Source organism: Eptatretus burgeri, chromosome 7 (assembly GCF_056783735.1).
Source record: "Eptatretus burgeri isolate ZD-2024b chromosome 7, Ebu_testis_v1, whole genome shotgun sequence".
Lineage (NCBI taxonomy): Eukaryota > Metazoa > Chordata > Myxini > Myxiniformes > Myxinidae > Eptatretus > Eptatretus burgeri.
This window is the reverse complement of record NC_140967.1, coordinates 96,227,528-96,244,138: the sequence shown is the minus strand read 5'-3', so window position 1 is coordinate 96,244,138 and position 16,611 is coordinate 96,227,528. Positions and strand designations below refer to the sequence as shown.

The following is a 16,611-nucleotide window of genomic DNA, read 5'->3' as shown; positions in this document are numbered from 1 at the left end:
AGAATTTCACTCGAGGGTTCACGAGGTGGTCTTTTTGGAAAGATGGGGCAATGACATGGGACTTGCCTGGGTTAAAGCTCAAGTTCCACATTTTGGACCAGAACTGATCGATCTTTGGGAAACGGAAAAATCCACTCTGTGCAGAAGACAGCCAGTGATATAATTTATAGTCAGTGTGCCAGAAGGTGTTATTTGATCGAACTGTGAAGTTAAGCACTGTGCAGCTGGTGCAGTATTTCCATGAGACTATAGTACAGTGGTGTTATGCCATGGCCACATAATTCAGAGTAAACATTTAAAAACAAAACATTTTTGTGCAAAATGCTGATCAGCAAAAAGGCACCAAATGATTCATTTATACATTGCAGAGCGATCTGGTGGCAAGGTGATCAAACTAAAAGAAACTTCTTAGTACAACCAACCAGCTGGTTTGGAGTTCGTAACTCTATGCAAGGCGAGTAACTCGTGAACATTACTTCCTTCGATGATAATGGCTTTTACTTATGTTACAGGATCTATGTACATGAAACAGCATGACAGACCAAGGCGAGACGAGACAAATTAAAAATCTGAAAGCGAGATAGCCTAACTAACAGGCCTCAGCCAAAGGTCACGATAACTGCCACAAACTACAGCGAGCACACAATTGTGTGGCACTGAACTCACATCATCGGAACTAAGACTAACAATGCAATGACTACATCATTAAGAATGAGATTGAGGATCATTATTGTCAAATTCAATTAGCCATTTGTACAAGTTTAAAAAGGTGAGTGTGAATGGAAGAAGTGCCTTTTGTTTTTATTAATTTTATTGAGCATTTCTCGTAAGGAGCAAACCTCTTAATTCAGGCACTTCGATGCAAATAGTCATCGAATGGAAGACCTAAAATGTGCTCCATAAATTTGGTTGGTTCAATAAAAGAATGGGCCAACTATTTATGAAGGAAGAACAAAGCGAGGGTATAGAAGAATAAATGAAGAAGAAAAAATATCAAGTGATTAAAAAAAATAAAACAGAGTTCACTGAACACCTTACCTCGTGCAGTCGAGAGAAAAAAGGACATGGACGGGGTCTGCGAGCAGCAAATTTGATTGGTCGAGATGATGTAATCTTTTGTCCAAATCTTGCTAAATGGAAGGTTTTTGAAAGTGGCAAAAAGACAATTTGTGTTCTACAGTGTTCAAGTTTATAATTCAAGTGAAATAAAATAAAGACTGAAGTTCGTAGAAAATTTTTTTTTTCCGTAAGTTCACCGCCATTAATGCAGTGTCTTAAACACCACCTTATCAGACAGGTTACATTAGTTATTCGTGCCTGTTGTTTGTGCTCTTTATGACATCACACAAAACAGTACGTTCCCCGTTTGGAATAATTTTTCAATTGTGTTTGACTGCCAGACAAGTAGACACAATAAAAACGTTATCTCACTTTCTTTGCACATACACAATGGGACGAATTCAGAGCTAAAGTTCTGCTAAAACTGCAGGTTCACTTTCTGATTCATGTTCAAAATATAACATTCAATTGAAATCAAATTTCTCCACAACCATTAACTGACGTTTCTAGAAAGACGAACAGACAAAGTGAACCAATCCCTTAACCCCGCTTTTCACTTCGTGCATGCAGGTTAAAAAGAAAAGGGTAAGGAGAGAGAGAGAAAGGAGTGTCAGGGAAAGTGGGTGGAGTGTGGAGAGAAAGAGAGAAGGTTGAAATGATAGAAGAGTTAGGGGAAGGAAAGGAGGGAGCAGGTTGGAGTCTTACAAGCGAGAGGGAGGGGGTAACAATTCTGACATTTTGCATATGCGCCAAATAGAAGACCCTTTCAAATCATATTATAGCAATTTAAAATGGACAAACTACTCATTACTGTCATAACTGTCCCTCCCTGGTTTCTTCCCTTCATATAAAACAAAAAGTGCCCTTATCATTGCAGTGTGACTTCCCAAAATACCATCCAAGTTGGAACATTGGGTTGTACCATACATACAAACAAACAAACAAGTAGTCATAGACTGGTACTTACGAAATCGTCAACTTGACCTCTGACCTTGTCTAATAAAAGCTGTCTCTCGAGAAGGTAGCGACGCAAACCAGAAGTTTCTACGATGATTCTGTATCAAACCATCAAAAATCGTAACGTCGACCGAAGCAAAAATCTCCATTTCTCCACGCAATTATACCTTAACGTAACTCAACGATGCGTCTGCTTGAGCGCACTGCATCATGGGATGACCCGTGACGCATCGAGTGAAATATTTTTTATACAATCTTAAAACGTCTTCAAAACATCCGATTTTTACCAGAATTTCGACAACCGAGTTTTAAGCGTCCTAAGCGATCGCAAAAACCGAAGACAAAATTAAAATCGAAGTTAAAACGAACTCGTAACCTCGAGCGAAGCAAAAATCTCCATTTCTCCACGTGAATTAACGGAATTATGTTTGACCTCACTGTGACCTTGACCTTTGACCGATTTTGACCAAAATCTAATCAGCACTAGCCATCACCCTCCTGAATCACGTGGTGCAATTTGACATTGGTAGCTTCTTCCGCTCTCGAGTTATCATTTTTTGGATGTTTGACGTCACTGTGACCTTTACCTTTGACCGATTTTGACCAAAATCTAATCAGCACGAGCCATCACCTTCCTGAATCACGTGGTGTAATTTGACATTGGAAGCTTCTTCCGTTCTCGAGTTATCTGTACCAAACCATCAAAAATCAGATATTTGACCTCACTGTGACCTTGACCTTTGACCGATTTCGACCAAAATCGAATCAGCACTTGCCATCACCCTCCTGAATCACGTGGTGCAATTTGACATTGGTAGCTTCTTCCGTTCTCGAGTTATCGTGCCTACAAACAAACAAACAAACATACAAACAAACAAACAAGCAGTCATAGACTGGTACTTATGAAATCGTCAACTTGACCTCTGACCTTTTCAATAAAAGCTGTCTCTGGAGAAGGTAGCGACGCAAACCAGAAGTTTCTACGATGATTCTGTACCAAACCATCAAAAATCGAATGTTTTGGATGTTTGACCTCACCGTGACCTTGACCTTTGACAGATTTTGACCAAAATCTAATCAGCGCTAGCCACCACCCTCCTGAATCAAATGGTGTAATTTGACATTGGAAGCTTCCTCCGTTCTCGAGTTATCATTTTTTGGATGTTTGACCTCACTGTGACCTGGACCTTTGACCGATTTTGACGAAAATCTAATCAGCACTAGCCATCAGCCTCCTGAATCACGTGGTGTAATTTGACATTGGTAGCTTCTTCCGTTCGAGTTATCTGTACCAAACCATCAAAAATCGATTATTTGACCTCACCGTGACCTAGACCTTTGACAGATTTTGACCAAAATCTAATCAGCACTAGCCATCACCCTCCTGAATCACGTGGTGTAATTTGACATTGGTAGCTTCTTCCGTTCTCGAGTTATCGTGCCTACAAACAAACAAACAAACAAACAGAAACGGAAGGCATCAATATACTTACGAAATCTTTAGATTTCGTAAGTAATAAATAAAAAAAACACTCCAAACCTCCACTCTTGATTTTACTGTTCGCCTTGCTCAGGTGTTCGATGATGCTTTCCTCCATGCGTTGTGCTTCCTGTGCAAATCTCGACGCTTCTTCTTGCCGTGCCTTTGCATGGACGCCCAGTTCAGCCCTGCAAAAAGAAAAAAAAAAATCACAGAGATACAGAAAGTTGGTGCATAAAAAGAGAGCCCCCTCGGATTCTGCTGCTTTTGCACATTCCTCGTGTAAGGAATTTCACCGACCGAAATTGTCGAAGTTTCCGTTTCGCATGACCCAGCTGGCCCGTGAGCCGCACTGCTTCTTCACTAGCCTGCGTGGCACTGGCCCGCATCGACTCCATTGCCCGGCGAGTCATTTCCAGGTCAGAGGCAAGACGTTCAACTTCCTGCAACCAGCATAGACAAAATTGGAATTGACGAGTTGTTCAAGATTGAAATAGACTTTTTATTCAAGAAAATCAAAACCTATATGGGGGTTGATGAAACTTCACCTATTTCTCAAGGTATTCCCCCACGACACGTACATATTTGTCTGATCAATGTGATAGCATATTGATGCAATCTGCGAGGAAACATTTAGGACTGGTGCGTAACCATTTCAGGAAACGTGCTTTGATATCTTCATCATCATCATCTTTTGTACGGCCATTTCCATGCTTGCATGTGTAAGCCATGGCTCACCTAATGGCTGCTTTCCAGGCTGCACGATCCCTTGCTCGCCCTCTTGTTTGGCCTTTCACTCCAAGATCATCTCTCAGCAACACATCCCATGTTTTCCTCAGACGACCTCTAGCTCTCCTATTCACATTCATATTTATACACCTCCTCAAACAGCTGCCCACATGTCCGAACCATCTCAACCTACCTCAACGCATAACCTCACGAATGCTCTCTACACCTAATCTATTTCTTAATTCCACATTTGATTTCATATCCTTCAGTGTCACATCACACATTCACCTCACCATTCTCATTTCATTTCATTCACACCTCTGTTCATCCTCCTTTTTGATCACCCATGTTTCACTGCCATACAACATCACGCTTCGAACGCACGCTGCATCCAATTTTCCCTTTAATCGGAGAGAGGTCCCTTTTGATGTCAATAGGGGTAACAACTCCCTAAACTTCCTCCAGCCACTTCTAATTCTTGCATTCAGTGCTGCTTCCACACCACCATCTGCATAAACCATATCACCAAGGGAACAGAATTTATCTACACATTCCAGAGATTATATCCTCATAAACTAACCTTTCCGCTCTAACTGGAACCACTTGTTTACCTGCGCAAACAGCACATTTGAAGTCAGGAACCACCTGCAGTCCACCCCTGATTCCACTACACCTCTTGTGCACCCCAGCAGTTACAGGATTTACACAATATTGAATTGATACCTTCACCTTTTCTAGGCAATACAGGGCCAACCTCCCTCTTTTTTCCACACTTCCTTCTCCCACACCACTAATCAGTACTTTTGTTTTCCCTGTATTCACTTTCATTCCTCTGGCCTCCATACCCTCCCTTTCATACTGTATATTTACCCATTACCTCTAACACTGTCAGCTATCAGCACTAGGTCATCAGCATACAGGAGTTCCCAAAGTGAGCCTCCTCTAAATCCCTGTGATGTAGCCTCAAGAACCATAATGAACAGGAATGGGCTCAAGACTGACCCCTGATGAACTGAACATCCACTTTCACTTCAAAATACTCACTCTGCACTCCATTTACCCTCACAGAGGTTTTTGAGCCATCATACATTGTCATAACTACCCTAACTAACCAATCCTCCACAAGTAACTTTCTCATGGACCATTGCACCTCTTCCTCAGGCACCCGATTGAACGCCTTCTCCAAAGGCACAAATATAAAGTGCAGTTGCCTCTTCTTCCCCAGATATTTTTCCTGTAATTGCCAAACTATAAAAATTGCCTCTATCATGCCCCTTCCTAGCATGAAACCAAATTAAATTTCATGTATGTTAACACTCTGTCTTATCAATTTATCCACGACTCTCTCGACCACCTTCCCTTTATAAATATTAATTATTACACTCTTCAACCAGTCATCTGGGACAGATGTTTCCCTTATAATTACATTTACCAATTTCGTGATTAAATTCACTCCAATATCACGAGATGCCTTCAGCATCTCTGCGACAATACCAGTGCTGCTCGCTGCTTTACCATTTGTCATTTCATCGATGGCTTTCTTCACCCATTCATTTTTTATCTCAGGTGGTGGGCCCTGCACCGTTTGTTAATCTGTGATCGAGTTCAACAATGGCTTTCGCCCACAAGGGTGCAGGTGTGACCTTCCAACTTTCGCGCCTACCATTGTGTGTTTGCACTCGCTGATTGAACATTAACTGTGTAGATGTGTATAGTGAGTCCAAAATAACTTTTGCTCTCATTTTCTTTGTTCTCCTTTAAATTTGGAACTCTTCATTCCAATAAAAACAAATACTTCATTCTTGAAAAAAAAGAAAAAGAAGCAGACCTCTTGGGTGGAATATAAATCAATGATGCACGACGTTCTCACGGAATATCATCTCCCTGCTAAGAAATTCACACGATACAATGATCTCAAGAGATTGCAATTTATTCAGAGAGATTTTATTATTAATCCACTAAAACAAAGATTGCCAGCAGGTTGGTCGATGCCTTAGACTCCCTGGAGGGGCACGCACTGGCCTCTGAGTGTCTAGCCTGGGTTTGAATCTCGGACCAGCTACAAACCATCATCCTGGTGTTGCGCAGCCAGATGATGTATCAATGTGTGTACCGTCCCTTGGATGAACGTTAAACTGGGCATTCTATCTGCCAGAATTCGTTGTTGGACATTAAAGATCCAAAGGTGTCCTTCATGAAGAGTAGGCAAGCTATCGCCAGCAAACTAGCCAAATTACAAATTCCTCCTACAACCTACAGAAGGCAATGCATCAGTGGCACAGCTACACCCCCAGCCCGTGATACTACTCACAGTCATGTGCTGCATACGAAAGAAGAGGAAGAAGAAAAAAAAAAAGATGAAATAAGCATTGCTTAACAAAAAAAGAAGAAAGAAGCGTATTCAATACTTTCCCCAGAGAGCACACCGATGTTGGGCCAACATAATTTTGTCCATCGGGCCAACGTTGATGCAATGTCGGATGGCTTTTACATCGTATTACCAACGTTGGAATTCCACTTGCGACCATTCTGACCTATCGTCAACGTTAAGCCAACGTCGGAGTGCTATCTGGGTCAGATTTCCTTGGAAAAAAAACTTGATGTGGTGTCGTGGAGAAAGAGTGAGGAGACGGATGGAGAGGACAAATTCACCTGATCTTTCAATGCTGCCTCATCAGCAGATCTTGCTCGCAGCTCCGACAGCTCATTCTGAACCCCATTCTTCTGCATCACTGCCCGGTCCACTTGCGCTCGCATTTCACCGGAGATCTGCTTCCAAATTCCAGCAGACAAAAAATACAAATGTAGATACAGATTTATCATCAGTCTGCAATGGCATCAGAAGAAACCCAGCCATTTATCAATTGAACTTTTGTAAACTCCAGGAGTTAGCTGTGACAACGCAAGTCTTACACAATGCTGGAGAGAATGGTGGTGCAATATGTGATGGCACTTTCGAACATAACAAAGAAATTCAGGGAACACTGGCAGTGACAAAAGCACACAAAATATTCAGGCCAGTTTAACATCGTTCTCAATGGAAAAAAATCCCAAAAAACAACAAGGCAATCAAAGCCATTTTGCACATTATGCTTCGACCATACCAAAATCCCAGCACTCCAAAAAGTATCGCTACTCTTTTTGAAAGATACCATGAAATACATCATATTCTGCAACCCAAATACAACCAGATGTGGTTTTCATCAAATTATAACTCCATCGTGTTCGAACCCAGAGACGACTCGATGATGAGCATGCTGTCAACTGAGTTATGCCGTCATGTATAGGGATCTGACAGGAGGACTCTCACCAAAACACTCCAGGCAATCTGCAACTCACTTCTCACGTATACAGAATCAAAACCATTTACTACAAGGAAACGGACAAATCTCTGCACAGGGCGGTATCTGACCTTTAAAAGGGGTCAAACACATTGGTCATGAGAAATGAACGCTTATAGAAACTAGAACGGCACTCAGTAGAGCACATACCTCCACCAAGCTAAAGAGTTTACATTTTGTATCCCACTGATAGCCGGACCTGCATCTGGACCTTCTAACCAAAATTGAATCAGCTTGTTCATGTCACCTACCCAACTCATCCACCAAATTTTGTCATAACCCATCCATAACTTTTTGAAATATGGTGCTACATATCATTTTTGGCTCTATCCCTCAATGGTGAAGAATCACTTTTAAAAATTCTAACATCCAGATCTGGATATTCACCCAAATCTAATCAATTAGTCCTGGTCACACACCCAACCGCTGTTGGGACCACAAGTCCCGACTGGACCACACCGACTGGACCACAAGTTTCATTTGAATCAGTCCACAACGTTTTGAGATGTAAACACAGACAAACAAACAGGGGTGAAGACATAACCTCTGCCCACCTTCGGTACAACAATAAAAGACAGAAACTGAAGAAAGTACAGATACAAATGGTCAGGCAAGAAAACAGATTGTGGCTGAGGCAACCACACCTGCCTGTATTACCAATAGTTTCCTAAAAACTACTTTGGCTCCAGCACCTTTGCGAGCTGGCAGTCCAGCTGTGCCGAACAATGCTGCGAGATAGTGAGCTGTTCGGCCAAAGCCACCCGGTCACGCATCATTCTCTCCAGCTGTGTGTCCCGGCTGCTCACCGCCTGAGTCAGTGACTGGACCTGCAGGAGCATCAGAAGGTTAAACAAAGTAGAAACGGAGATTAACTTTGATGTGGATACAATGGTTTCCGAGATATTTCTCTCAATAAGAGGGCCTATGGAGTGACCCATGATCATTCATTAATCGACATAAACTAAAAGGATGACAATCATTTAACATATATCATGAAATATCACGTCTGTTACATATCTGTCCGAGCGCTATCACACAGAGTAAAATGCTACTGTTCAATTTACAGTACCTTTAACCCTGCGTTAGTGCACACAACATTTTGAACACCATTGGTGCACTGGGGCTGCACCGACTGGACCACAAATAAAAATAAATTAATCTTTTTTATTAGCTCACCTGGACTTTCGTCTGGTGAGCTTATGTTATCGAGCAGAATCCATAGGTGAGTCAGTCAATGAGTCTGTAAACACTTCAATCATTATCGCTTGACCCAAGCACATGTTTCTGATGGAACTTCACCACAAGCTTTATATTTGATGCCTATTAATTAAGGAGTATTGACTACAACAACATCTGCACTCTTTAAGGAGAGCTAAAGGGGGAGGGGGGGGGCGGGGTCAACCCCGATTTGGAGGTGGGTTGATCCCCCCCCCAAAAAAAAAAATAGGTATTTGCTCTCTTCTCTGAAACTACACACATGATTTAGATGAAACTTGACCACAACCTTCATCGCCCGTGATGTACCAAAGTTTGTTCACGGCATTAAAAATATATATCAGGGTCTAATGGAGTCTTGTGGGGGGGGTTTGAGTGACTGTTGCTCCTGATCTAGGTCAGTTTCAGGACATGTAGTCCTATTTATATATATATATATATATATATATATATATATATATATATATATATATATATATATATATATATATATATATATATATATATATATATTTTTTTTTACATTTAATTGTTCATTTATATTGGTATACATGGAAATTCAACAATCTAGTGAACGAATACATAGGATATTTATCCCATTTTCCATGTTTTGATGGTGTTAAGAAAGGGTCAATTAAAAATATCTCCAAAATCGATGTGATTTTCCTTTATCAACCAAAAGAATACATTTTTCTCCATATAGATCTCAAATAGGGGACAGTTTATCAACTAGTCTGCATTTAGGGGTGAGTTGTTTTGTCATCAAATCTGAGGCACACAAAGAGAAACCTGAAACGCTGCCATGACATTGTTGTTCTGAAAGCTTCCACACCTGTCCCACCTGTCTTCCAAAGATCCTCCAGATTCATTATGTTGCTGTGAAAAACACCTGCTAACAAAACCAGCCCCAGAAATGTTTTCATTTCAACGATGTCTGTATTTTTGAACTGGCCTGCTTAGCATATTCCATTCTTTCACCTCTGAGGTGAATGTTTGCATTTGTCACCAATATATCTATTATTTCTGGCCTGATAAATGAGACAAAAATTCCAGAGGTGTTTGTGCATTTAGGGTTGGACCTTTCAGCCCTTTTGGTCTGGCGAACACATTATGTGCACAGGTGCGCACTTTCAAACTGGGATCTTCTTTCTCTCACCAAGTCGCCTTGTCCTTGCCGAGCCATCCATCATGTCTGGTTCGCTTCTGTGGGGTCTGTTGTGGTGGTGGTCCTTCATCAGAATCCTCACTTTCAGATCTACACTCGGGTCTTTTTTGACCCCAAGCCTCTTTCGATGCTTGTTGCTCTCCAGCCAGCTGTAGTAGAACTGAGATAATCTATGTGCACACTATAATCGGCATTTTCAGGAAGCGACTGGGAAACTCAATCGTGTCAGTGATGCCGTCTGCAGATGAGATAGTATTTCAAAAAACATTGGGGTCTGCCAAGACCCCAGTGCACTAATGCAGGGTTAAGAGAAGGCAGCTGAGTACCAGTTTCCAACTGTCTAGCATGTATGAAACTGATGAAATCAAAGGTTAAGCAATGAAAAATTGCAGGAAAAAAAGGAGGGGGTGATCAGTGGAACAGAAATACAAAAATATGAAGTGTAGGTTAATGAATATGACAATGGAAAAGGAGGTAAAGAGTGCAAGAGCTACGAGCCTCATCCTGAGATATCCTGCTCATATCAGGTTGGAAGGGCCGTAAGCATACACGATCAGGGCCAGACAAGTTAAAGCGATGCCCTAATGGACGCATGTTTACAACAACAAATGTACAAAGTGGTTTTAAAACTCAGCCTTAACCTTGCTGAAAGATCACGGGTTTGTTTAAGGCTATGACAACACTTCATGGCCAAATCAAGCATAGGACTGGTTGGCTCATAGAACCTGTTTGGACTTGTACTTGAGGGCCATCAACAATATTCCAATGCAAACATCTAAGTCGTTCATTTGCTTCTTATTCATAAATAAGCAACAATTGAATGACTTTGGGGAGCTTGGTTGGCACCATAGTCGGAATATGCTGGTCAAGTACGCCACCAACTGGGAGAAGATGAAGGCCGAGCCTGTGAGTTTTCCAGCCCAGTTCCTCACCGTCGCTGTGAGAAGCTCCTTTTCCTTTTGCACCTCTTGCAGAGCCGACGTACGAGCCTTGGCCAGCTTTTCGTGCGAGAGGTTGAGCTCTCTGGTGTGCTGGTCCTTCTGCCGAGCAAGCTCTGTGCGCAGCTGTTCATTTTCGACTTGGACCTGCCAAAGGAATGCAGGGCAGAAGAGAAGTTGCTTGGAGAGTCAAGCGATCCTTGGTGGCATCTTTAATCAAATGTGGCCTCTTTCATTTTATTTTGTATTTTTCCCTGAAAGCAGTTGCGTATGATGGTGAAGATTCTTGACATAATATGCTGAGTAATGGACAGGTCCGTTCCAAAAAGGAGGGTGGGTGCAAAGAGGGAGGGTGGGGGTGGAAGAGAGAGTAAATGTGGATATGATCCTGCAAACCATGGTTGACTTGCTTGGTTTCCCCAATTCCCATCCAACACTCTTTCATAAGTTTTAGATAACTGTAAGAATAAATAAGCCGATTTTATCAGGACACGACAAGCACGGCACACCACCAATTGCTTAAACCTTCCTTATCAGGGTAAGAATTGGCCACGTACCCATGTACTTTCCAAAGTGTACAGTTCTCAGACACCATGTGATCTTCAATTTCCCCATGCCAGCTTAAAGCAAAGCTAAACTACATTTTGGCCACTGAGAGATTCTGCAAGAATCATGGCTGTTTTACCAGAAGCAAAGGGAGAGATATTGGCCACAGATACCATCATAAGCGACAGATATGATTGCCGTTGGGTTTATATACTGCCAATGTATAATTTGTATTTACAATACAAGTGTCAAATCCATAAATATCAGTCATTTCAAAATATCAGCATTGTACCAGTATGTTAATGGATCCACTGTGTTCTGTCTACTCAGGAAGAATACAAAAATGAAACAAAGAACAAAGCTGTGAACGATCAAAGACGAGTTGCCAGAGAAATGTAAATGCCTTGCTCGTAATCCAAACAATGAGCGTAAATTCATGCGCCTTGCTACAGCAAAGAGAAATGTCAAAAACACTCAGAACGGGGTTATCATTCCCAAATCATAAGAATTGGTGCAAATATATTCTGTATTTTCAGTGTATTGTAGCACCCGAAAGTTGTCGAGCCTGCATTTGAATCCCGACCCAGCTATAAACTGTCATCCCGGTGTTTCATCGATGCATGTGCCATCCATCGAATGGACGTTAAACTGGGCATCCCTTTTTTTGCATTAGTTGATGGACGTTAAAGTTGACAGACGCAAATAGTAGACGAGGCGAGACATCGTTGGCACTTAGAATAAATTATAAATTCCTGCTCTAACCTACAAGGGGGCACTGCATCAGTGGCACAGCTGTTCTCCCAGCAAATGATGTTGCCTGCAGCTCCAGTGCCTATAGAAAGGCTACACCCCCTTTCAAAATTTTCACCTTTTGTTGCCTTCTAGCCTGAAATTAAATTGCATTATATTAGACTTTTCCTACCTTTATTTACACATCCCAACCCCCAACTTCCAAGTCAAAAACAAATTCTACAAATTTCAGAAGATTAATTAAAAATACGAAACTAGAATGTCTTCCATCCATCCATCCATCCATCCATCCATCCATCCATCGGGACCATACTTCATGCAGAGCGTTGATGCTGTCTCAGCAGTCTCCTTGGCTATTGGGCACAATACTGGACAGGTTGCCACTGACACAGGATACCAGCAAGCTGGTACTCCTTTTGCCAACCTCAGAAGGATGACAGGCTGAATCAACCCTACCTGGTATTGATTCCACAGCCAAGCAGGATTTGAACTCAGGACCCAAGGATCCCAAGCCCACCACTCTAGCCATTAAGCCAACACTAGGCATAAAGGCACACACAAAACTGAGATAATGATAAGATCTTGCAAATTTTCTTACTTTATACAACAAAACCGGCTTTAAATAATTTTCCAGAAATTAATTTCTCTATTTTAAAGCATTCAGAACGAATATTTGCACTTCGTTTTCGATTTTAGACCTACGTCCACAGTAAGCTTCTTCTTAATCTTCATCTTTTTCACAACATACCTTTTCGGTATTTTTGGTGGTAGCCGTTTTTTGCCAGACATAAGTATGTCAAACGCAGACCTCGTGAGTCTGACATCTTGTGCGTCTTGGTGACCACATTGGCACTTTAAGTGAAAAACATGAACACCAAATGTCTGCACGGCAGCCTTGACTTCCGTCAAAGTCAGGAATCTCAATCCAGAGTCCATTTTCCGACATTGAACAAGACACCATCGATGTGTCCCAGGTGGATTGTGCAACGTTTTTAAAATGTTGATAAAACTTTCTGACCCCTTACCTAAAATAAACAGCCGCTGAATTTCTCTGTTGAGACCACGGCGGTCAACAACGACACAGAGTAATGCCATGCACAGTGGACATAAAATGGCCACCCTGAAGTCGACCCTTGCAAAAAAAGAAAGAGGGGTCAGGGGTCGAGGTAGGTCAGGTTGCTAGAAGCTCAACTTTTTTTTTTAGGCCTTACTTTCTGAAAATCTTAACTACTGCAAGTGAAAGTGTTTATTATTTTCCAAGTTGATATCTCTACTGTGCTGCACAAGTTGGGTGTGCAAAATGGCTCTGGTCTACTGACGACTGGAAAAAAGGCAGTGTGCATGGAGGCTTCTTTCATTTGTTTGAAAAAAAAATTTGATTCAATAGTTTTAGTTTGACAAATAGCACTCTTTTGTAGGTATGCTGAAAATTTCTCCATGTGTACAGTATAGTTTCACAATAAAACCATGTGTCGGCTTTAATATTCCCTTGTACAGTTTTTATGTTTTAAAAGTACATGGTACTACATTTCCTTCCAATGCATATATTAATTTCCATGTATTGCCTCTGCTTATTAATCTGTTTCCTCATAGTAAACACCTCGTCCGACTAGGTACAGTATCTAGCATCCTTGTTGAAAATGTCCCCATCACTCATAGCCTGCTACTTTGCAAGCCTAACCTTGCTACAGGAAAAAGTGACTGTGATGACACCATTTGTCCTTCCTTACAATAAAAAAAAAGGAAACAAAAAAGGCAATTTATACATGGTGAACAGCATGCGAAGCAGAGTCGTTTGAACCTTTAATTTGAAACCCAGTTTGGCAATTACAATTAAGAGTCAAAGAGATGGAAAGAGTCGGAGGGAGAGTGAAAAGCTGCCGCAAATTTTCATTTGGCGCACACCGGGATTTGATGAACCAGCAATTACACATTGCACAGCACACAGCATTGAGCATTTGAGGATAACAGCTGGAATGCACCTTTTACCATGATTAAAATAAAATAAAATAAAAAAAAACAGTTGGTAAGGATCATGGCTTTCAACTGGTCAATGCAAATGTTCACTCTTCGAACAACGTAAGCTATAAAAATCTTATTATAAACCGAATGGTGTGCAATGCCATTGCATGAAGGACGCAATGACACCGTTGCAGTTACCGTCATGCCGAAACCGAGACGTCAAGCATAGCTGACCTATCACTTTTTTTGTTTTAAGCCAGCGCAAAGCAGTTATCGCCGGCCTGTGGTCCGGAGAGATGAATCACCAACCCCTCATTACAAAAAAGGATTACAATAAATTTAACCCTCCAGGGATCTCAAATGAACCCAATCGGTGGTACAACAAAATGGCGGCAATACGAAGCAAGTCATTCCTTAGGTGATTAAAATTGTATTTCTTAATTTCAAACAAAAGACAACCACCTGCCATCCCCCTAGGCATCGTGACGCGCACGCACGCACGCACGCACGCACGCACGCACGCACGCACGCACACACACTTGAAAACTGCAATAGGAGAAGAACCAAATTATCCACAACATGTATAGATTACAAAAATGTAGATAAAAAGCTTGTGATAATGTGCCACACTCATGGATGATAAAATGCGTGAAATTGAACAAGGTCAACCCTAAAATAATCAAACTTATTGAGACAGCAATGGAGCTTTGGAAGACCACATTGATATTACGGCACTCAGAAGGAAAGATTGAAATGCCAGGGGTGAAGATACGACACGGGATCTTCCAGGGGGACAGCCATTTACGACTCCTATTTTGTCTGGCCCTGGGCCCACTGAGCAACCTCATTAATGAGCAAGGGCATGGGTACACGCTAACATCCAATAAGAGAATGTCCAAGGAGATGGAAGATCACACATCTACTGTACATGGATGACTTAAAACTCTTTGTACCAAATGACAAAAAATTGGCAGAACAACTCAAATTAGTGAAACGGTACTCCAATGACATTCAAATGGAATTGGGCCACGATAAGTGTGCCAAGTGCACGTTCGAACAAGGCAGACCGACAAAAATGAACATGAAAATTGACACAAATACAATACAGGAGCGAGACAAAGAAGCATCTTACAAATACCTCGGAGAAGAAGAAGGCCACCAAATATGTCACAAACAAATGCCAAAAACAATTATCAAAGAATAGCTCAATAGAACGAGGCTGATCCTGAAAGCATACCTTTCTCAAAGGAACAAAATCAAAGCCCTTAACCAACTTGCAGTAGGAGGAGACTGGGACCATACTCTGTGCAGAGCGTTGGTGCTGCTTAAGCAGTCTCCTTGGCTATTGGGCATCCTGAGAATGGACGAGAAGGCAGTAGCAGCCTGATGGAACTCAACCAAGTGCACAGAGTGACAACAGTAGGATTGGCAGAGTACATGAAAAGTGCAACAGACTGCCAAATCCAATTTGTACACAAACCCAAAGGCAACAAGCCAGAGAAGGCATTCCTAACCTACATAACAAAAATTTTTCCAAAGACAGGTGTGAATGGAAGATGCCACACATGAAACCAAAACAGCAATGAATACAGCCCCAATGCTAGCAAAAAAGACCAAAGGAAAATATAAAATGAAATAGCAACAGATAAAGCCGACACCAACAACTGGGAAAACGATAAAAGAGCAGGAAGATACAAAAAAAAGAATTGGACAGATTGGACATAGACAAATAAGGCTCTTTGGAATGGCTAAGAAGAGGTCAGCTCAACTGGGATGGAGAACGAATCATTATAAATGCCCAAGACCAAGGACACTATTCCCTCAGCTTCAAGAAGATGGTGGGACTGAGTCAGACAAGTGTAGGTTCTGCAAGGTAGAAACAGAAAGTACAAGCCACCTCCTATTGCGATGTAAAAAAAAAAAACTCATGTCAGATACACAAAGGATTAGAGCATCTGTATACACAAAGGCACACCAAAGTATGCAGAGTAATCCACTGGCACATCTCGAAAAATCTCAATATCCCAGTTTCAGAAAACTCATGAAAACATGAACCAAAAGTGATAATTGAGAACAAGAAGTAATGCTTACATACGACTTGATCTCACCGAGAATGAACAGAGAGAACAAGGCCATGCGATCGGATATAGTACTGAGGCACAAAAAAAGAAATGAAGGCACAGCGAATTGACGCGTCAGCGATTGTGGCCTAAACACAGAAATTAAGAAAATGACCAAATACCAAGACCTCAAAAGTCAAGTGTAAAAAAATCCTGGAAGCTGAAGAGCACAAGAATTTCACCAGAGATATAATTAGAGCAATGGAAATGATGAAAAAGAACCTTACAGAGCCCTTAAAAACGAATGTTACCACAAACGAACTACAGTTGGAGGCTGTCCAAGGCTCAGTGACAATCCTGAAAAGAGCCCTCAGAAACAAAACTTTGAGAACAAGAAAACTTCACAGCT

General features: G+C 41.5%; 1 protein-coding gene across 10 annotated transcripts in view; it reads right to left on the bottom strand.

The window, feature by feature from the left end:
• The window catches only part of SDCCAG8 (SHH signaling and ciliogenesis regulator SDCCAG8), a 160,319-nt gene that overhangs the window by 129,290 nt on the left and 14,418 nt on the right, over positions 1 to 16,611 (bottom strand). For all 10 annotated transcript variants that reach the window (XR_015060401.1, XR_015060398.1, XR_015060400.1 and 7 more), the window contains 5 exons: positions 10,879 to 11,031; positions 8,259 to 8,393; positions 6,878 to 6,994; positions 3,797 to 3,939; positions 3,557 to 3,684 (listed from right to left, as the gene is read on the bottom strand). Coding sequence is in view for 4 of the 10 variants with exons in the window: in XM_085889704.1 (XP_085745830.1) it covers positions 3,557 to 3,684; positions 3,797 to 3,939; positions 6,878 to 6,994; positions 8,259 to 8,393; positions 10,879 to 11,031 (676 nt within the window). In the remaining 6 variants the exon portion in view is untranslated. The remainder of the gene's footprint in view (positions 1 to 3,556; positions 3,685 to 3,796; positions 3,940 to 6,877; positions 6,995 to 8,258; positions 8,394 to 10,878; positions 11,032 to 16,611) is intronic.